General features: G+C 41.3%; 1 protein-coding gene across 1 annotated transcript in view; it reads right to left on the bottom strand.

The window, feature by feature from the left end:
* Positions 1–1,234: 1,234 nt before the first annotated feature.
* impa1 (inositol monophosphatase 1) overlaps positions 1,235–22,870 on the bottom strand; it is an 87,295-nt gene continuing 65,659 nt past the window's right edge. Inside the window, exon 9 of the mRNA XM_034183570.1 lies at positions 1,235–1,598. Within this exon, the coding sequence (XP_034039461.1) occupies positions 1,459–1,598 (140 nt within the window). The 3' untranslated portion in view covers positions 1,235–1,458. The remainder of the gene's footprint in view (positions 1,599–22,870) is intronic.

Below are 22,870 nucleotides of genomic sequence, written 5' to 3'. Positions count from 1 at the left end.
GCCCACCTGTCAGCCTACTCCTGTCTTAGCTGTCTTTTCTGACCGCGCCCCTTCCAGCACATTCCCTGACACCTGTCTTCTTTTCCTAATTACTGCACCTGTTTAAGCGCCTCACTTTCTCCACTCCCTGCCAGTTTGTTGTGCTTTGTATTTCACATTCCAGCCCTTTTTTGTCTTGCTGTTTTGCTCCAATGTGTTTTTGACCAAGTTCTGCCTTTGACCTTGCTCTTGCCTCAGCCCATGATCTTTGCTGCCTTGTGTTTTGACCAGTGCATTTTTTTTTTTTTTTTACCTTGCCTTAACCTGACGCCTGCCTGTACCGCCGCCTCTGCCTGTCTTTTTGAGATAAAGCCTTTTTACTCTTACACCAGTCTCTGAGTTGTGCATTTGCGTCCATCCACCTTCTGTGCCATGCCTATTCTGATCCTGACACTTCCACTGTGCACATGTGGACATCCAAGGACACAGAGAGGCAGCCTGGAACTGAACGCTGGCCTATGGGGAGTCCAGCCCTGGTTGCTTTTTAAACCAGCTGGAAACATGTTAGAAATGTTTATATGATGCAGTTTAAAACCAAACGGAACCAGTTTATCGCCATTTGAAACAAATTCAAAAACAAGGAACAGGTTTTAAACTGATGTCAGACTCTTTGTATCCTTGTTCCTCTAAACAAGTAGAAATTACAATTTAAAACAAGTCATCAGGAGATGACATGCCGCCCCCCCCCACCCCGATCCCCACAAACCAGTAATACAAAGTGTCAGATCAACAAGTACACGGTTATGATAAGAATGAAACTGCTCAGTAGGTTCTTCAGATATCAAGCTAACAAAGGGGCGGCACAGTGACTTAGTGGTTAGCACTGTTGCCTCACAGCAAGAAGGTCATAGGTTTGATTCCCACATGTGGCCTTTCTGTGTGGACTTTGCATGTTCTCCCTGTGTTTGTGTGGGTTTCCTCCGAGTGCTCTGGTTTCTCACACATCCAGAGACATGCAGGTTAGATGGACTGTAAACTTTAGAATTGTCCAGATCTCCTTCGCAAAAGAGGTGCTGATCTCAATGGAACTAACCTGGTTAAATTAACAATAAAGTAAAATAAAATAAAAAACAAGTGAAAACAGCCGTATGAAAAATGAGGGGAGGCAGAGATCAGATATAAATGAACCAGATTATTTAAAAAAAAAAAAAAAAAAGAAACCAACCACAACAAAATTCAAACTGCTTCAGTTGTTTACATTTTCTGAATCCAGTGTTACAGTTTATGTCCAATCATATTTGAATAGCTTTCATTCCCTCCACCAATGACAAACCTCGCTGTAGAGGTCAGACATCGATCATCAGTCATCATGGCCGCGGTATAACCTCCATCTTCCTGCCTTTGTTCCGATGGTTTTTGTTTGTTTTTTTATATACAAACTGTTATAAATTGAATGATAGATTATGAACTTTGCTTGTGTTACACATTCTGACTCGGCCCTGTTGGCGGCGCATCGTCCCTCTGCGGCCTGTAGGCGTCGATCTCTCTGATGATCTCGTTGGCGATGTTCCGTTTGTTGGCTGCGACAACCGTCCTGGACATCATGTCAAAATCGCCTCCTGAACACAAATGTGGTGTTAACCTGTTAGCATGCTAAGTGCTTCAGCCCAAACATGAAGAAAGGGGGCGTGGTTTAGGCGACAGGTGGTGTGTGTGTTTCAGGCACAGTGTTAATAAATAATGTCTAATAACACATTTATATGTGACAGAGTAATAAAGAACAATTTGAATTACAAAAAACCCCCAACAGAATCAGATTAATACGGCGGATGTGCTGCTTGCTGGTGACTTCATGGCTTTAGGAACACAAAGTAAACCTGCTTACAGTCTGCAGAACGCATGACGGCACGTAAGGCTTCGGGATTTCAGTGAAGTAGCGGACACACGCACCATCGATAAAACCTTCAACTCTGCTCCGACAGTCACAGGAAGCCAAGGGAGACCTAAACAAGGGTGATGTCATCAAACATGCTCGTTCTACTCAGAACTCTATCTGGAGAAAATAAAACTTCACAGTGAAGCATCCTAGAGAACCCACAAGTACAAGCCGCTGTCTCAGCATCAGCCAGTGGACCGATCGTTCTGATCACAACGCTGTTACGGAAAAAATAAAAACGGAAAAAATGAAAACATGCAAACGTGACACCTCCTGATACATAGGTCAAAGGTCAGATCACTCCAAGATGTTTCAGTCTGTCACTGTGAAGACTCAACCAATCATACAAACATCTCTGTCTGGAAGGTCCAATCACAATTATCTCAGTCAGTAAACACAGCTCTTTGAGAAATGGCTTCACCCAACCATTAACCATGAGTGAAAAACATTTTGGTGTTATTCATATTCTCTGAAAAATGGCCCAAAAACTAAAATTCTGCCAGGGTATGTAAACGTATGAGCACAACTGTAACTAGAGCTCGTAGAGCGCAAACCTCCGCCAACTAGTTGACTTTCATAAGTATACGACAAAATCTAGATCAAAAAGGCTTTTCAATGTTAAAAACAAATATCCACTAAAGCCACAATCCTGATCAGATCCAGTTCAAACTTTGTCAGGTGACAGTAAGTGCCAGTCTGCACCTCACTTTCACATATGAGACTGATTGAAGCACATTTGATTAAGATATAATGTAAAATGTACACCAAATGGGCTTTTCAATATTAAACTCAAATGTCCACAAAATCTGTAATCTGGATCAGATCCAGATCAAACTTTGTCAGTCAATAAAGGATAACATCCTACATGACGCTCTCAAATATGAAAGAGATTTGATCTTTCTTTTTACGGAGTTATGAATTTTTGAAAATTCATTCAACATTAAAGGATAGGGATTTTTCTCCTGAGTTCTCCTGACTTTAACCTTGAAAATTTAATCAGTTCTTGCCTATCAGGATATGAAGCTTCAGTAAAAATTTCATAACGAAATATGAAAAACTGTGGGCTCCAGGCTGTTCACAATGTCATGTAGCCATGATGGGTTATTTATTGGTGTTTGTTCAGGTCTGTTCCCCTTTTCAGTCTGTTAAGTTATATGTCTGTTTTTATTTCTTTATTAACAGCCCTTCAGGTTTCACTTGATTTTTGCAGTTCCTTTCTCAGTTGTGTTCTGTTTTATTATTTCATGTCCCAGTCACTTTTGCTTATGGCAGTCTGCTCTCTGCTGCCCTCTTGTGTTCCGTTTTATTATTTCGCATCCCAGTCGCTTTTGCTTATGGCAGTCTGCTCTCTGCTGCCCTCTTGTGTTCCGTTTTATTATTTCGCATCCCAGTCGCTTTTGCTTATGGCAGTCTGCTCTCTGCTGCCCTCTTGTGTTCCGTTTTATTATTTCGCATCCCAGTCGCTTTTGCTTATGGCAGTCTGCTCTCTGCTGCCCTCTTGTGTTCCGTTTTATTATTTCGCATCCCAGTCGCTTTTGCTTATGGCAGTCTGCTCTCTGCTGCCCTCTTGTGTTCCGTTTTATTATTTCGCATCCCAGTCGCTTTTGCTTATAGAAGTCTGCTCTCTGCTGCCCTCTTGTGTTCCGTTTTATTATTTCGCATCCCAGTCGCTTTTGCTTATGGCAGTCTGCTCTCTGCTGCCCTCTTGTGTTCCGTTTTATTATTTCGCATCCCAGTCGCTTTTGCTTATGGAAGTCTGCTCTCTGCTGCCCTCTTGTGTTCCGTTTTATTATTTCGCATCCCAGTCGCTTTTGCTTATGGAAGTCTGCTCTCTGCTGCCCTCTTGTGTTCCGTTTTATTATTTCGCATCCCAGTCGCTTTTGCTTATAGAAGTCTGCTCTCTGCTGCCCTCTTGTGTTCCGTTTTATTTGGCATCCCAGTCGCTTTTGCTTATGGAAGTCTGCTCTCTGCTGCCCTCTTGTGTTCCGTTTTATTATTTCGCATCCCAGTCGCTTTTGCTTATAGAAGTCTGCTCTCTGCTGCCCTCTTGTGTTCCGTTTTATTATTTCGCATCCCAGTCGCTTTTGCTTATGGAAGTCTGCTCTCTGCTGCCCTCTTGTGTTCCGTTTTATTATTTCGCATCCCAGTCGCTTTTGCTTATGGAAGTCTGCTCTCTGCTGCCCTCTTGTGTTCCGTTTTATTATTTCGCATCCCAGTCGCTTTTGCTTATGGAAGTCTGCTCTCTGCTGCCCTCTTGTGTTCCGTTTTATTATTTCGCATCCCAGTCGCTTTTGCTTATAGAAGTCTGCTCTCTGCTGCCCTCTTGTGTTCCGTTTTATTTGGCATCCCAGTCGCTTTTGCTTATGGAAGTCTGCTCTCTGCTGCCCTCTTGTGTTCCGTTTTATTATTTCGCATCCCAGTCGCTTTTGCTTATAGAAGTCTGCTCTCTGCTGCCCTCTTGTGTTCCGTTTTATTTGGCATCCCAGTCGCTTTTGCTTATGGAAGTCTGCTCTCTGCTGCCCTCTTGTGTTCCGTTTTATTATTTCGCATCCCAGTCGCTTTTGCTTATAGAAGTCTGCTCTCTGCTGCCCTCTTGTGTTCCGTTTTATTATTTCGCATCCCAGTCGCTTTTGCTTATGGAAGTCTGCTCTCTGCTGCCCTCTTGTGTTCCGTTTTATTATTTCGCATCCCAGTCGCTTTTGCTTATGGAAGTCTGCTCTCTGCTGCCCTCTTGTGTTCCGTTTTATTATTTCGCATCCCAGTCGCTTTTGCTTATAGAAGTCTGCTCTCTGCTGCCCTCTTGTGTTCCGTTTTATTATTTCGCATCCCAGTCGCTTTTGCTTATGGAAGTCTGCTCTCTGCTGCCCTCTTGTGTTCCGTTTTATTATTTCAGGAGGTGATGGTCTAGTGGTTAAGGTGTTGGGCTTGAGTCCAGAAGATCATGGGTTCAAATCCCAGCCTGACTGGAAAATCACCAAGGGCCCTTGGGCAAGGCCTTTAATGCCCTATTGCTCCCGGTGTGTAGTGAGCACCTTGTAGAGCACCACCCTGACATCGGGGTGAATGTGAGGCATGATTGTAAAGCACTTTGAGCGTCTGATGCAGATGGAAAAGTGCTATATAAATGCAGTCCATTTACCATTTATTTCGCGTCCCAGTCGCTTTTGCTTATGGAAGTCTGCTCTCTGCTGCCCCCTTGTGTTCCGTTTTATTATTTTGCATCCCACTCACTTTTGCTTATGGCAGTCTGCTCTCTCCTGCCCTCTTGTGTTCTTTTGTCAATACATGTTGTTGTTGTGTAATCAGTTCAGTAGTAGAGAAGCTTGAATCTTCGACTGGACTGGGTTGCTTGATGCAAGGACGTTTTGCTTCATATTGCAGAAACTTCCTCATCAAAAATTCTTGCTCTGTTGGTCTGACTTCTGTCTTGACTCTTGTAGAGAAGTTTCTTCTCTAGGGCACAGGGCACCCATTGAAATACTTTGAAATTCAAAAATTCAACACCACACTGTTACTGAAGGCCATAACCAAACTTTATTTCTGTTATTACATTTGAAAAAAAAATTAAAATTCTTTAGAAATTTGAGGTCAACAAAGTTACCATATTTGGTTCCTTGCCCATAAGTGGTAAATAAAAATCCAATAACTGTATATATAAAAAAATAAGAAAAACACATGTAGGGGGAATAGAACATGTAGGTTTGAACATTAGAACATCATGTCATAGGTATTAAAGGCATTGCGCTGCGGTGGTTTGAATCATATTTGTCTAATAGATTACAGTTTGTTCATGTAAATGGGGAATCTTCTTCACAGACTAAAGTTAATTATGGAGTTCCACAAGGTTCTGTGCTAGGACCAATTTTATTCACTTTATACATGCTTCCCTTAGGCAGTATTATTAGACGGTATTGCTTAAATTTTCATTGTTATGCAGATGATACCCAGCTTTATCTATCCATGAAGCCAGAGGATACACACCAATTAGCTAAACTGCAGGATTGTCTTACAGACATAAAGACATGGATGACCTCTAATTTCCTGCTTTTAAACTCAGATAAAACTGAAGTTATTGTACTTGGCCCCACAAATCTTAGAAGCATGGTGTCTAACCAGATCGTTACTCTGGATGGCATTACCCTGACCTCTAGTAATACTGTGAGAAATCTTGGAGTTATTTTTGATCAGGATATGTCATTCAAAGCGCATATTAAACAAATATGTAGGACTGCTTTTTTGCATTTACGCAATATCTCTAAAATCAGAAAGGTCTTGTCTCAGAGTGATGCTGAAAAACTAATTCATGCATTTATTTCCTCTAGGCTGGACTATTGTAATTCATTATTATCAGGTTGTCCTAAAAGTTCCCTAAAAAGCCTTCAGTTGGTTCAGAATGCTGCAGCTAGAGTACTGACGGGGACTAGCAGGAGAGAGCATATCTCACCCGTGTTGGCCTCCCTTCATTGGCTTCCTGTTAATGCTAGAATAGAATTTAAAATTCTTCTTCTTACTTATAAGGTTTTGAATAATCAGGTCCCATCTTATCTTAGGGACCTCGTAGTACCATATTACCCCATTAGAGCGCTTCGCTCTCAGACTGCGGGCTTACTTGTAGTTCCTAGGGTTTGTAAGAGTAGAATGGGAGGCAGAGCCTTCAGCTTTCAGGCTCCTCTCCTGTGGAACCAGCTCCCAATTCAGATCAGGGAGACAGATACCCTCTCTACTTTTAAGATTAGACTTAAAACTTTCCTTTTTGCTAAAGCTTATAGTTAGGGCTGGATCGGGTGACCCTGGACCATCCCTTGGTTATGTTGCTTTAGACGTAGACTGTGGGGGGGTTCCCATGATGCACTGTTTCTTTCTCTTTTTGCTCCGTATGCATCACTCTGCATTTAATCATTAGTGATCGATCTCTTTTTCCTGGTTCTCTCCCTCAGCCCCAACCAGTCTCAGCAGAAGACTGCCCCTCCCTGAGCCTGGTTCTGCTGGAGGTTTCTTCCTGTTAAAAGGGAGTTTTTCCATCCCACTGTGGCCAAGTGCTTGCTCATAGGGGGTCTTTTTGACCGTTGGGTTTTTTTTTTTTTTTTTTTCATAATTTTTTTTTTCATAATTATTGTATGGCCTTGCCTTGCAATGTGGAGCGCCTTGGGGCAACTGTTTGTTGTGATTTGGCGCTATATAAGAAAAAAGTTGATTGATTGATTGACTTTTAGACTATAACATTTCTGCTGCAATAGAAACGTCAACTTGTGCTTAGACACCACTATGCTAGTTTGTCATGGTATCTAATAAAGCAGTTACGCTCACTGTTCATGCAAAGGTGAACCTTGCAGACCCTGCAGACCACATTTGACCTGATAATGTTGCCTTTGCTGCTGCAGTACTTGCATGTTTGACGTTTTGCATGTACAGGGGCATGGAAGAGGGACAGATCAAAGTTCACAGCCTCGTTTGGCGGTGTCCCCGGACAGGTCTAGGGACATCAACAGTGGTGGTCAGGCTGTCAACAGATGAAGATGTACCTGTGTGCAAAGATGTGTACCTGCAATTGTGGACTCGGACGTACCGCACTAGCTCCAGGCTGGTGAAAAAGTTGTCAGCAAAAATGGCTGTGGTGGTGGAGGATGACATGGTACTGGCCAGGACAGTGACAATCTGGCTGGTGGCACACAAGACTTTTTGTTCATTTGTCAGGAGTACATCATGGGCATCCAAGGTGGTCTTGCCCTGGTATCATGGATGAAGCCATCCTCAGAGGCCCTAGCAAACAACTTAAATCCCCATTTGTCTGGCTTATTTTTAATATATTGCCTCAGGTTGCCAGCTGTCTTCCCTTTGTAGGCAACCATCACCTCATCTACAGACTGTTTGGGGGTCTGTGGCTCGCGTCTGAAGGCAGTAGTGAGGAAGCTGAACAGCGGCCGGACTTTGAAGAAACGGTCACAGGTATCAGTAATCTGAGTGTTGTCAGTGAAGTGGATAACCCTTCTCAGCAGTCTGAACCTCTTTGATGACATAAGGTTGGCAACTTGAGGAACCCTGGTCTCCATGGCCCAGTAATCTTTAATAGATGGGAGCTGAACTACACCCATATAAATTAGGATGGCCAGAAATGTCATTACTTCATTCTCATTGGTGGTGAAAGTGGTGTTGATATCCTTCTGAGCAGCATATAGGTTGGTTTGGTATGTGATATGACTAATCATCTGGGCATCAAAGTATCTTCTAAAGTACTGAAAAGGCATATCAATGTATTCAGGGGGGATGTGCTGGTATTCAGGAAGGGCTGTGTTGTTCAGGTCAACTTTGTGCCAAGTGGTTGGCCTAGCTGCAGACTTACTGGATTTACTTGGCTTGTGGTGCTTCCTGCACATCATCATCATCATCATCACCATCACTGTCCTCACTGAAACTGTCACTACCACTGTCTTGAAGAACTTCCACTGCAGGTTGAATGCACTTCTTGGCACAGGGGCCAGTGTCATTTGGGCCTGGAAAGTCCTGGTTGTGGGTGAGTGGGACATAATCAGGGTCTGCCACTTTGTCATCTTCCTCCTCCTCATCATCATCATCACTGATGGCAGGGTGGGCAGGCATGACAACCGTCTCCCTCCTTTTCTCATAAAACATTCTAGCAGAGATTGCCTAAAAATTACACACAATATAACAACTGTTACAGGGCACAAACTGGCCAAAATCATCTGTATCATTTCTAAAAATGGGCCAAAATTAACTCTGAATCACTGTATAGTGTTTTCAAAACTTAAACTTAAAACCTAACTCAATTTCCTTAGATTTATTGCTTTCTTGTCAAGAAAATTGTGTAATTATAAATTCTACAGCGTATCGGGCATATGTTTAAAAATAGACAAACGTAATTAACACTAATTTTTAAGAGAACCGAACATATGATCAAAAATGGTGTCCACATTTTTCATGCTGTAATTTCACTAATTTCACCAAGTACTCCACAAACAACACACGTCATAACTTAGCACAACTTGTTAACAATAAAATATGTGAGTTTCATCAACTTACCATAATTAGTTTTGTTGGTCTGTACAGAAATGTACAGTTAGGCGAGCCACATGGGAGCCTTTTTTTGGCCTTCAGAAAAAGAGAAAGTTGGAGACACCCCAGGTCTCACCTGATTGGTCAAATTTCACAGTGGAGGGACTTTTGACATTGGCTGATCCCTTCTGATTGGCTGAATGAGGACCATTAGTTTCTCAGCCTTACTCAGGTACAGGGGGCGGCAAATGCAAAGTGTGCGGAAATTACCAAGAATAGTCACTTGCCCTATAAAGGGTTAAATGTATCGACTCTGAATCTTATTTAACTGCAGTTCTGTTGTGAATCGCTAGCGGTTAGCATTTGCGAGCTCAGTCGACTCACCCACCCACCATTACTTTTATAGCTGTTTTTTTTAAACCTGCGTAGTACTTCTGTTAGTTTGTAAGTGTAATTGATGTGAATTTGAGGTCATTATTTTACTCATGTGTAAAGCAGATAGCTTGCGTTAGCTAGTTTGCCCCCTTCTCTTGAATACTACTGTTAGTTTTTTAGTGTAACTGTTGTGAATTTTAGCTTAGTACTTTGCTCTTATGTTAATCTTAAGAGTGGTTTACTCATAGGTTTTTTTTTTTTTTTACTTCTACTTTTTCAGTGTAACTGCTGTGAATTTTAACTCATTTATTTACATCTGTGTGAAGCCTGTGTGAGTCTTAGGAGTGTTAGCTTATCTATTATTGGTTAGCTTGTGCTTGCTTGGCTATACACTTGAATTTCCAAGTGCACAAAGCACACTACCTTACCCACTTTTCACCCTCCATAAATCCTGTGTGATGTTGGAAGATAGGGGGGCTCTCTTAAAGAGCCGTGTCTGTAAGTTAGAACAGCTTCTTAACTCAGTGGAGTTAGATGTTACGGGCACTCCAGATGAAGTTAGTGTTCGGCCGGCTAGCATGCCTATTAGCATCAGCCTAGAAACGTCGGCTGTGGAGGACAGCTTTCAGACTGTGGCTAGGTGGAGGAAGCCCCGGCTTGTAGGGCTTGCTGCCCGGTTGTGGTACCCCGATCACACTCACCACTGCGAACTGTGAATCGGTTCTCCCCCTTGGATTTGCCTGATGTGAATTCTCTGAGCTCACGAGTGACTTCCACTCCTGTCTCCAGGCCGAAACGCCAGACTTTAGTGATAGGGGATTCTATCACCTGCAAGGTCAGGTTACAGATGCTGGCTGACATTAAATGTATTCCTGGGGCCAGAGCTCCCGACATTGCATCCCATCTTAGGGTGCTGATGCTGCAGAAGGGAAGACACACGAAGGAACATGACATGAGATATAGTTACATATAGGGATGGGTATCAACCGGTTCCTTTCAGGTATCGTTAAGAAATGATTCGATCCACCGACATCAATAAGCTTTTTACTTAACGATTCCCTTATCGATCCTTCAGAGTGGCCGTTGTTTTTGGGGGTGTTTGTCAGGAAAACGATAATTTCTCTACATTAATTACAGACCCTGCAGCGGGTCTAATCAACTTTTCTGCAGCGCGGCTTTGCTTTGAACTTTGAACCAATCGAAGCAGTGCTTTGATCATTGCTTCGTGGATTAATTTTTTTTCTTCGCTTTCCCCCGCTAAAACCCTAAAGAGCATATGGCTATGAGTATTATTTATTACCTTAGATGTATTTTATAACAAAAATTGGACCAATGCTAACACGTTAGCATGTCTATGGCATTTTCAATGTTAAAATTAGCATTAAGCAGTTGCAGCTGTCAAGCGTTTGTTGTCGTAAAAGAGTCAAATGTATTACAAATTGTAACTTTTTAAATTTATTTTTGTTTATATATTAATAATAATAGTAAGCACAACAATAATTGTAATAATAACTAATCTAATGATTATATACAATTTTAGAGAAAGAGACAAAATGAACCTGAATAAAAACAACCAGCCAACAATGAACATACATCAATTTAATTTAATTTCAATTTATTAATTTATATAGCGCCAAATCACGACAAAGTCACCCCAAGGCGTTTCACATAATTCACAACAATACAAATTAATCTAAAATCAAAATTAAAAGCAAGAAAAGCACAGTAAAAAGATAAAACAGTAGAATAAAAGGAAATTACAAAGCAAACACAAACAGATTAAAAAATTAATGATAAGACAGTCTAAAAAAGTGGGTCTTCAGTCTTGATTTAGAAATCTCCACCGTGTCAGACTGCTGAATAACAGCAGGTAGATCATTCCAAAGAGCCGGACCACGGTAGGAGAAGGCTCTATACCCCACAGACTTTTTGTTCATCCTCGGAACACACAGAAGCCCTGCGCCCTGCGAACGCAAGGGCCTCGCAGGTACGTAGGGCTTAACCAAGTCCGCCAAGTAGGAAGGCGCCAGTCCATGAACAATTTTATAAACCAACAATAAAACTTTAAAATCCAATCTGGCAGAAACTGGTAGCCAATGAAGGGATGCCAGAATGGGAGTAATGTGGTCAAACATTCTACTTTGTGTCAAAACTCTGGCAGCAGCATTCTGCACCAACTGATGTCCTCGAATGCTAGACTGTGGCAGGCCAGAGAATAAAGCATTACAATAATCCAACCTAGAAGAGACAAACGCATGAATCAGAGTCTCAGCATCAGCCATAGACAGGATGGGGCGAATCTTTGCTATATTTCTCAGATGAAAGAAAGCAGTCCTCGTAATGTCCCTAATGTGGAGGTCAAAGGACAACGTAGGATCAAAACTTACCCTAAGGTTCCTCACTTTGTCAGTATGATGTATAACACATGAACCTAGGCTAAGCGCCAGCTGATCAAATTGGTGCCGATGTCTTGCTGGGCCAAGAACCATCATTTCAGTCTTATCAGAGTTCAAAAGTAGAAAGTTGCTAGACATCCAACTTCTCACTGCTGCAAGACAGTCCTGTAAAGATTTTATGTGGACAGGATTTCCAGCAGCTATCGGCATATACAACTGAGTATCATCAGCATAACAATGAAAAGCAACCCCGAAATGCCGCAAAATGTTCTCAAGGGGTGCCATATACAGGGAAAAAAGCAGGGGACCCAGAACGGATCCCTGCGGAACCCCGAACTTCATGCCCTTAAAGTCAGAGGTAGTGTCATTGCACAAAACACAGTGGGAACGACCAGACAGATAAGACGTCAGCCACACAAGAGCAGTTCCAGTAATCCCAAAACAGTTTTCTAGCCTATCAAGTAGAATATGATGATCAACTGTGTCAAAAGCAGCACTGAGATCCAACAACACCAATGCTGTGGTAGTATCTGAGTCCATTGCTCGCAGAAGATCATTAACTACTTTAATAAGTGCTGTTTCTGTGGAGTGATGTCTTCTAAAAGCAGACTGCAGTGGCTCAAAAAGGTCATTCTCAGTAAGTTAGTCCACAAGCTACCGTGAAACCACCTTTTCCCCAGAATTTTAGAGCAGAATGATAGATTTGATATCGGCCTATAATTTTTCAATTCACCAGGATCAAGATTAGATTTCTTGAGTAGTGGTTTAACCACTGCAGATTTGAAAAAATTTGGAACAGATCCAGAGTTTAAAGAAAGGTTAACAATTTCCAGCACAGTCTGCCCAAGAATGGGCCAAAGGTCCTTAAACAATTTTGTTGGTATAGGATCAAATTAACAAGTTGTGCTTCTAGCAGACATCATGAGTTTCGTCAGCACACCTTGTGAGATACTGTTAAATTCTGTGAATCTAGGTAGCACCTCAGTATTAGTCCCCAGCTCAGTAGCTGAATACAATGATTGGGCCAAAGTATGCTGAGATGTGCTCAACCTAATATCTTCTATTTTCTTTTCGAAATAGTCCAGAAAGTCCTGTGCTGAAAAAGGAGAACGACCAACAGGTGGCTGTCCATGAATAAGAAATGCCACCGTATCAAACAAGAACTTTGAGTTATGCTTGTTTTTGTTGATCAATTCAGAGTAATAGGCCTGCTTCGTAGCCAATAAAGCATGCTTATAATCTAAAATAGCTTCACGCCACGCAAGGTGAAACACCTCTAGTTTGGAACTATGCCATTTCCGTTCCAACCCTCTAGCCTTAAATTAAATTAAGCCTTAAATTTCTAGCCAGAAATAAGTGTTTCCTGTGAACACCTAGTGACTCTTACTCCTCCATTTCATCCCTGTCTTATTTAAGTTTAATGACAGTTTGTTTCAGTCAAACCATATTTTCAAATTACTACAAGAACTATCAAGAACTATCTGCCAAACTAGAAAACTGCTGCATCCTAGTAAGAGCAGAATACTACTGGAATGAATTTGAATAAGGAAAGTTGGGGGTTTTTCTTACCTAAATGGATGCTGCACTCACTGCAGTTTATTGTCTGGAATAGTCCCAGATTGCATTTCAGAGCTTCTAGAATTCAAACATTTTTGTGCAGGTGGTGTTGGGGGGTAATTTTGGGGTTTCAGCTTTTTTTTGTTTTTCACCACTTTCATCCCTGAATATGTGAAATCGTGAGTCACTTTTGTGCGGATTAAAGTTACTAACTGGGACTCCTGTCTTGCTGCGAGAAAGAAATGAGAATCGTCCTCTGTTCTGTTCACACAGCTCCAAACGCTGTGTGGCTCTCTGACGAGTCAAGTTAGAATGATAGAATCAAGTCGGAATTAATAACTTCAAAGCAAAACACCGTTTTGTTTATTTACCATTATTTATGTCCAGAGATCAAGGATACAGTGACCAATTTCATATTTACTTTAAGACTCAATGAAATACATAGAAAACCTGTAAAACCTACTTTTAGTACAAAATTCACAAGAGGTATCGATAAGGGAATCGATAAGGAATTGGATCGATAAGCAGAATCGATAATGGCATCGATAGATAAAATCTTATCAATACCCATCCCTAGTTACATTGTTATTCATGTCGGCACCAATGATGTCAGGATGAAGCACTCAGAGGTCACAAAAATGGACATAGAGAGGACTTGTGACCTCACCAGAAACATGTGTCGGCATCGATTAATAGTCTCTGGTCCCCTCCCCTCCCGGGGTAATGATGAGGAATCTAGCAGGCTGACATCGTTAAAATAGGTGGCTGGCGCAATTTTGTAGACAGCAAGGCTTTAGCTTTATTGACAACTGGCCTTTGTTCTGAGGCCGCTGTGGCTTGCTGATGCCGGACGGACTCCACCCTACTGGGGAAGGCGCCGCCATCTTGTCTGCAAACATAGATAGAGCTCTACAGGCAGGGTAACATTAGGGATTTACAGCAGGCCATGTAGCAGGTGATTAGAGACCCTGCAAGGCTTATGACAAATGTGGGTGTGGAATCCATTAGCTTAGCGGAGAATTTAGTGCAGAAAATCCACTATGGTGATAGTGCAGTTTATCTGCGAGCGAGGGAAATTCAACAAGTTGAGACTGTGACCTGCTTCCGTAGACGTGTCCATAAAAATCATAGCGGGATATGCTTTGCAAACTTAATAATCATTACTACATTGGATGATCTTGAAATTGAGGATGGCCCAGTGGTTGTTCCAGTAATATCAAAGATTTCATGTTTGTTACCTACAACTCGTGTGGAATGTCTCAAACCTAAACCTACTTCTAGGCATCTTATATATGCTACTCTGGAACCACTCCTAAACCCAAACAGTTCAAGTGTCAACCCCACTGAGGTCCTTAGTCTGGGTCTCATTAACATAAGATCACTATCCTCAAAATCACTGCTGGTTAATGATCTAATTATTGATCATCACTTAGATATAATTGAGTTATGTGAAACCTGGCTTAAACCTGCAGCTGTCCTCCCCTTAAATGAGGCCTGACCACCAGCATATGCATTTAGTCACGTCCCTCGTGATGCAAAGCAAGATGGGGGTGTTGCTCTTATTTGTAAATCAAGGTTTAGCTTATTAGCTGTTGGGGGTCACAAATATCACTCGTTTAATATCCACTCTGCTCAGGATATTACACACTGCCAAAGTCAGAAGAATAAAAATCAGCCATATTACTTTGTCACTGTATATAGGCCTCCTGGCCCATATTCTGAATTCTTAGATGAATTTGGTGCGTTCATCTCTAACTTGTCAACGAGTGCAGATAACATTCTGATCATTGGTGACTTTAACATTCATATAAATAAGCCTTCTGATCCCCTCTGCAAATCATTTATGGAAATTGTGGATGCATTAGGATTCCAGCAATGCATTCAGGACTCGATGCACATTAGTGGAAATACCCTGGATCTGGTTCTCGCATGTGGTATTGCTGTCACGAATATTGACATCATGCCTCTTACATCAGTGATCTCTGATCACTCACTCATTAAGTTTACAGTTTTGCTGCAGTGTTTAGTGGAACAACAACCTTATATATCATTAAGGTGATGCATCAACTCCTCAACTATGACTGAACTCAAAGCTAGACTGCCTGATTACTGATTACTTAAGAAACCTAATCTTGACCCTAGTGTATTGAAAAACTATAGGCTGATATCAAATCTATCATTTTGCTCTAAAATTCTGGAAAAAGTTCTCACTGTGTTTTGTACAGTAACACTACCTCTAACCTTAGTGACATGAAATTTGGGGTTCCACAGGGGTCCGTCTTAGGCCCCCTGCTTTTCTTCCTTTATATAGCACCCCTTGGGCACATATTGCAGCGTTTTGGGATTACCTTTCACTGTTATACATGCCGATAACTGCTGGTCATCTCATACACATAAAATCCTTAGAAGATTGTCTTGCATCAGTGAGAAGCTGGATGTCTAGAAACTTCCTACTTTTAAACTCTGATAAGATTGAAATGATGGTTCTTGGTCCAGTGAGACATCAATTTGACCAGTTAACACTCAGCCTAGGCTCGTATGTCATACATCACAGTGACAAAGTGAGGAACCTTGGGATAATTTTTGATCCTACGTTGTTCTTTGGCCTCCACATTAGAAATATTATGAGGACTGTTTTCTTCCACCTGCGAAATATAGTGAAGATTCGTCCCATCCTGTCTATGGCTGATGCTGAGACCCTGATTCATGTGTTTGTCTCTTCTAGATTGGACTACTGCAATGTTCTATTTTCTGGGTTACCGCAGTTCAGCATTAGGTGTCTCCAATTGGTTCAAAATGCTGCTGCCAGACTTTTAACAGGAAGCAGAAAGTTCGACCACATTACACCCATTCTGGTGTCTCTTCACTGGCTTCCTGTCCCAGTGAGATTATATTTTAAGGTTCTGCTACTAGTCTATAAATTTGTTCATGGACTGGTACCTCCCTACCTAGCTGATGTGCTTAAACCCTACGTACTGGCACGAGCTCTGTGTTCTCAGGCTGCAGGACTACTTTGTGTCCCTAGGGTGAATAAAAAGTCTGTGGGTCACAGAGCTTTCTCTTATCGTGCCCCTGTTCTGTGGAATGATCTCACTGCATCAATAAAACAGTCAGATTCTGTGGAGACTTAAGTCCAGACCTAAGACGCACTTATTTTCCCTTTCGTATGGCTAGCATACTGGCATAGTATAGTTCTATGCTTTTCACTCTTTTAATCCATTTTATTAGTAAATGGAGCGTGCCGCGGCCTCAGCTTTACCTAACTTCTGGGTCTTTTAGTGAAGCTTAGGACTAGTGGCCGGCGATCACCTTAGTATTTCTTCTGTTCTTCTTGTTGCTTAACCCTCTCGGGTCCGAGGGCATTTTTTGGTCAGTTCACTCGTCTGGCATAAATGTTTTATTATTGCTGTTAACAGCTCTCCCTGCATCCCACAATCAAGTTTTATGTCTCTTTTTTCAGGACAACCTGTGTTTTCAGAATATATATGCTTTTCTTGTGTTTTATAAGTGTAATAAAGGTTTACAATCAGAAATAAAGAAAAAAGTAAAGTGGAAAATAATTTTCCACACACATTTATTCAAAACACACAGCAAACTATAATAAACAACTGTTTTGACACTTTATAAAGGTAATTTCACGTCTTGTGTGAAAGACTGTACAACAAAAAGGTTCAAACAAACACAAATGCACATTTTGAACAATATATACAAAATGGTCTTTGTGTTTTGTTGTCCATTGATATGGTAAACAGTGCTTTACACTGAGGAAGCAACAGAGTTATCCAGTAACATTCGCATGCAAACTAGTGGAGCAATCCTGATAGTTACAGACTCTGAGCACATGAGATTGTCATCAGAGGCTCTCCGTCTGGTCCATCTGCTTTCACTGATCACTGTGCATAATGAGCAGGGTGCATTGGAATAGTATGTACTCACTGGAGCACCAAGGGGGCTATTCAAATGGGCCAACTAGTAACACATCACTCCTGAAAACGATCTTTGGCTTTTCACGTGACGTAAATCTGCCCTACGATTGGATTTTGGAAAACCATGTGATAGTGAACCAATTCCGATTGGACACTCACATTGCGCACGTCATCATACAGCTTCTATGAGGAGTAAAAAGATGGCCGATGGCTAGCTCAAAAGGAGTTAACTTTTCAGCAAAAAAAACAAAAAACAAACAAAAAAAAAAACAGTTTCTATCTCATATCATTAAAACGTTATTTATAATTTAGTAAAGCTTGGTCTTAGCCAAGCTTTACTAAATTAACCCAGAGGGTTAATGCTGACAAATTATACAGTATTTCTTGTCTTTCTGATTCTGTTTTTTCTCTCTGTTTAAGGTGCAGCTCCATCCAGAGATGGGAGCTGTATTTGTGCTGGAGACCCTCCTGTCCTGTGCACCAACAGCATTTCCTGTATATTTGTTTGGTGAATTGTTCTGTAATTTATGTTTGTATCATGGTCCAAGCAGAGGGTCACCCCTTTGAGTCTGGTCTGCTTGAGGTTTCTTCCTCAGATGGAGTTTTTCTAACCACTGTTGCTTTGGGGGTTGGTAAAGTTAGATCTCACTTGTGTGAAGCACCTTGAGGCAACTCTGTTGTGATTTGGCGCTATATAAATGAAAATAAATTGAAAATGGAAAAAATTGAAAAATTGTGAGGCACTGTGCCTGTGGTAATGTCCTGTATATTTAGGACCAGTGTTTAACCCTGGGCCCCAGTGCTTCAATGTGCATTTGATTGCGGCAGTTCTAAATGAGTTTTAAATGAAAAGCAGTTTTAAATGAATTAAGATTTTATCCATCAAGAAAACATATTAGACATAAGCATCACATATTTAAATAACAGCACCTTATCATTTAACACATGATGAAATTATAGTGTCCGTACACCACACTTTGGCACAAAAAACATGCATTTCAAAATCAGCTCTAGCTTTTCAGGAAGTGAACTTAATAAAAAGATATTTTGCCTTTTATTAGACAACACCTTTAATCATTTTTTCTGAGTGTAAATAATTTAATATAGGAACATCAAATTTCTACCCTTAGTGTACCCCACTGGTACCCCTTGACTGTGATCTGGCTGTTAAGACTGTATTTTTGTTGAATCCTTTCACTCTCCTGCCGTGTGTTAGATACCACACCCCTATTGGACGAAGGCTATTTTTGTTGAATCCTTACCCACTTCTGTTTTTGTATGTTTGGCTCACTGTGTATTAAAACTTTTTTTTAACTCGCTTCCTGTGTTTTGCGTGTCTCACATTTGTGTTCTATTTTGCTGAATACCTGGCTCTGAATCCTGAACACACAATCCAACAAACAAACAGGCGAAAACAGAACCTCTGCCCAACCTTTTTGGCGGAGGAGACAAATGCCCAACCTGTGTCAACAGGCACATTACACCAAACACCATGCACCACAGTGAAAGCTAATCCCAGAGCTATGACTAACCTGAATTCCAGCAGCTACATCAGGTATGAATAGCTGTGGACCAAGAACGGAACCCTGAGGGACCCCATAGTTCAATGTGGACAATTCAAAGGTTATCTTTGATAAACCACACTGACTGACCTGACCCACAACACGGCAGCCATCAGAGTACTCCAACAGACACACCAAAAACTTTAGAGGCCCTTTTCCACTACACAGAACTAGCACTACTCGGCTCGACTCGACTGTACTCGGTTTGGGTCCAGGTGCATCTTTTTCTACTACAAATAGAACCTCCTCAACGTGGGTGGGGTCAGCACTGCAAACTGCAGTGACGTCGATTTATACGTGACACAAACATAAACAATGGTGGACTGTGTTTGCTGCTCTGTGAGTTTTTAAGAGAAAGCTGCTGGCGACGAGACGAAACACACTTGAAAAGTACAGAAGACTTTGGGAATTCATACAACAATATGAAGACGAGAAGATACAAGTTGCTGGAGATGAAGAGACAAAGCATGATGGTAAGCTAATCGTTAGCTCGTAAATAAGTAATAACTGCAGGCTGTCGCTATTAAGTATTAAAATTGTGGCTGTCCAAATAAATAAAGCTGTCTAAATTTAGATTAATTAATTACAGCACTTATCACAGCTTCAGTCACACTTTGCTCCATTTTGTTTTGACGTCAGTGACTTGGTCTGTAAAGACTTGTTTCTGAGAGCAATAAATGTGTTAGATGTCAATACTTTTTATACCAAAGTAACTTGCTTTGATAACTTATTGTTAAATCTCAAATGTGGGAGTTTGTGCATTTACTGATGTTCATACACAAAATGTTAATTCGGTTTTAATGACCATTAACGCTGTCACTGAACTCAAACAGGCTTAAAACACATTAAAAACTTTTGATTTATGCTTTTCATCCAGATTTTAATGTTTAATGGACAAATTTAAATATGAAATCTCATAAGATATCTAATCTCATATTTATCTAATAGAGTACAATTTGTTCATGTAAACGGGGAGTCTTCTTCACAGTCTAAGGTTAATTATGGAGTTCCACAAGGTTCTGTGCTAGGACCGATTTTATTCACTTTATACATGCTTCCCTTAGGCAGTATTATTAGACGGTATTGCTTAAATTTTCATTGTTACGCAGATGATACCCAGCTTTATCTATCGATGAAGCCAGAGGACACATATCAATTAGTTAAACTGCAGCATTGTCTTACAGACATAAAGACATGGATGACCTCTAATTTCCTGCTTTTAAATTCAGATAAAACTGAAGTTATTGTACTTGGCCCCACAAATCTTAGAAACATGGTGTCTAACCAGATCCTTACTCTGGATGGCATTACCCTGACCTCCAGTAATACTGTGAGAAATCTTGGAGTCATTTGTGATCAGGATATGTCATTCAAAGTGCATATTAAGCAAATATGTAGGACTGCTTTTTTGCATTTGCCCAATATCTCTAAAATTAGAAAGGTCTTGTCTCAGAGTGATGCTGAAAAACTAATTCATGCATTTATTTCCTCTAGGCTGGACTATTGTAATTCATTATTATCAGGTTGTCCTAAAAGTTCCCTGAAAAGCCTTCAGTTAATTCAAAATGCTGCAGCTAGAGTACTGACGGGGACTAGAAGGAGAGAGCATATTTCACCCATATTGGCCTCTCTTCATTGGCTTCCTGTTAATTCTAGAATAGAATTTAAAATTCTTCTTCTTACTTATAAGGTTTTGAATAATCAGGTCCCATCTTATCTTAGGGACCTCATAGTACCATATCACCCCAATAGAGCGCTTCGCTCTCAGACTGCAGGCTTACTTGTAGTTCCTAGGGTTTGTAAGAGTAGAATGGGAGGCAGAGCCTTCAGCTTTCAGGCTCCTCTCCTGTGGAACCAGCTCCCAATTCAGATCAGGGAGACAGACACCCTCTCTACTTTTAAGATTAGGCTTAAAACTTTCCTTTTTGCTAAAGCTTATAGTTAGGGCTGGATCAGGTGACCCTGAACCATCCCTTAGTTATGCTGCTATAGACGTAGACTGCTGGGGGGTTCCCATAATGCACTGAGTGTTTCTTTCTCTTTTTGCTCTGTATGCACCACTCTGCATTTAATCATTAGTGATTGATCTCTGCTCCCCTCCACAGCATGTCTTTTTCCTGGTTCTCTCCCTCAGCCCCAACCAGTCCCAGCAGAAGACTGCCCCTCCCTGAGCCTGGTTCTGCTGGAGGTTTCTTCCTGTTAAAAGGGAGTTTTTCCTTCCCACTGTGGCCAAGTGCTTGCTCATAGGGGGTCGTTTTGACCGTTGGGGTTTTTACATAATTATTGTATGGCCTTGCCTTACAATATAAAGCGCCTTGGGGCAACTGTTTGTTGTGATTTGGCGCTATATAAAAAAATTGATTTGATTTGATGAACAGTAATGCCTGATTAAACTCAGGTTCCACCACCGTTGCTTCCTCAAGGATCAGTCAGCTGTGTCGATCACACTGAACCCAGTTCAGCTTCAGCCTCAACATCACTCAGGATGGACAGATTGTCTTGATGGAACAGGCTCCCTTTTCTCTTGCCTGGACAATAATGAAGGTAGAAATGGGAAGTGATGAACAAAAGCAAGTTTAAAAAAATTATCTACAAAAAACCCCACAAGAATTGTAATAAAATCCTACAAAAACCTTTCAGTCTCCCCAGAGTTTCAGTTATCTTGGTCACTTTGCATAAAGGTTATGTTCTTTCAAAATTATCCTCCAACAAATCAGACCATTTTGAGCATAATTTTGAAAGAACATAACTTTTATGCAAAGTGACCAAGATAACTGAAACTTTGGGGAAGGTCCAGCAAATTGTGTGTGTGTGTGTGTGTATACACACACACACACACACACACACACACACACACACACACACACACACACACACACACACACACACACACACACACACACACACACACGAGGGCTGTCAATAAAGTATAGGTCCTTTTTATTGTTTTCAAAAACTATATGGATTTCATTCATATGTTTTTACATCAGACATGCTTGAACCCTCGTGCGCATGCGTGAGTTTTTCCACGCCTGTCGGTGACGTCATTCGCCTGTGAGCACGCCTTGTGGAAGGAGTGGTCCCGCCCCCTCGTCGGATTTTCATTGTCTGGAAATGGCGGAATGATTTGGACTTTTTTTCCATCAGAATTTTTTCTGAAGCTGTTAGAGACTGGCACCTGGAAACCATTTCAAAAATTTATCTTGACATGTCTACCTCGGCTTTCAATGCTTACCAGCCCAGTAAGTATCAGAGAAATTGTGGAGAGCTGGACATGTCCTAACTTGTCCTCTGACACGCCGAAACGGAGGTATTCCTTTGTCTCGCTCAAACAGCGAATCGGTCGTTACGTGCGAAGCCTCCGCGTGACTTTCCATGACAAAATCTCTTGTTAAAAGTGAAATCTGCCGGAAAATGGCTGATGTCCAGCTCTTGTGATAACCAGAGAAAGTGCACACGATGGTCCCGGATCCACAGAGCTCATCGCAGCTCGGAGCGCGGCGCACCAAGCGTCCTTAAAGCCGTCCTTAAAGCTGTAGTAACACTCCTTATTCTCTGTGAAACCCGTAACATTTTCACCGAAAGCCAGATAAATTTTTCAAATGGTTTCCAGGTCCCAGTCTCTAACAGTCTCTAAGCTTCTGAAAAAATTCTGATGGAAAATAAGTCCAAATCATTCCGCCATTTCCAGACAATGAAAATCCGACGAGGGGGCGGGACCACTCCTTCCCAAGGTGTGCTCACAGGCGAATGACGTCACCGACAGGTGTGGAAAACCTCACGCATGCGCACAAGGGTTCAAGCATGTCTGACGTAAAAACATATGAATCAAATCCATATAGTTTAAAAAAATAAAAAGGTCTGTTACTTTATTGACAGACCTCGTGTATACACACACACACACACACACACACACACACACACACACACACACACACACACACACACACACACACACACACACACACACACACACACACACACACACAGGTGCTGGTCATATAATTAGAATATCATGAAAAAGTTGCTTTATTTCAGTAATTCCATTCAAAATGTGAAACTTGTATATTCATTCATTCCACACAGACTGATATATTTGAAATGTTTATTTCTTTTAATTTTGATGAT

The sequence above is a fragment of the Thalassophryne amazonica genome, chromosome 12 (assembly GCF_902500255.1).
Source record: "Thalassophryne amazonica chromosome 12, fThaAma1.1, whole genome shotgun sequence".
NCBI classification, from domain to species: domain Eukaryota; kingdom Metazoa; phylum Chordata; class Actinopteri; order Batrachoidiformes; family Batrachoididae; genus Thalassophryne; species Thalassophryne amazonica.
This window is presented reverse-complemented; position numbering and strand designations above follow the sequence as displayed.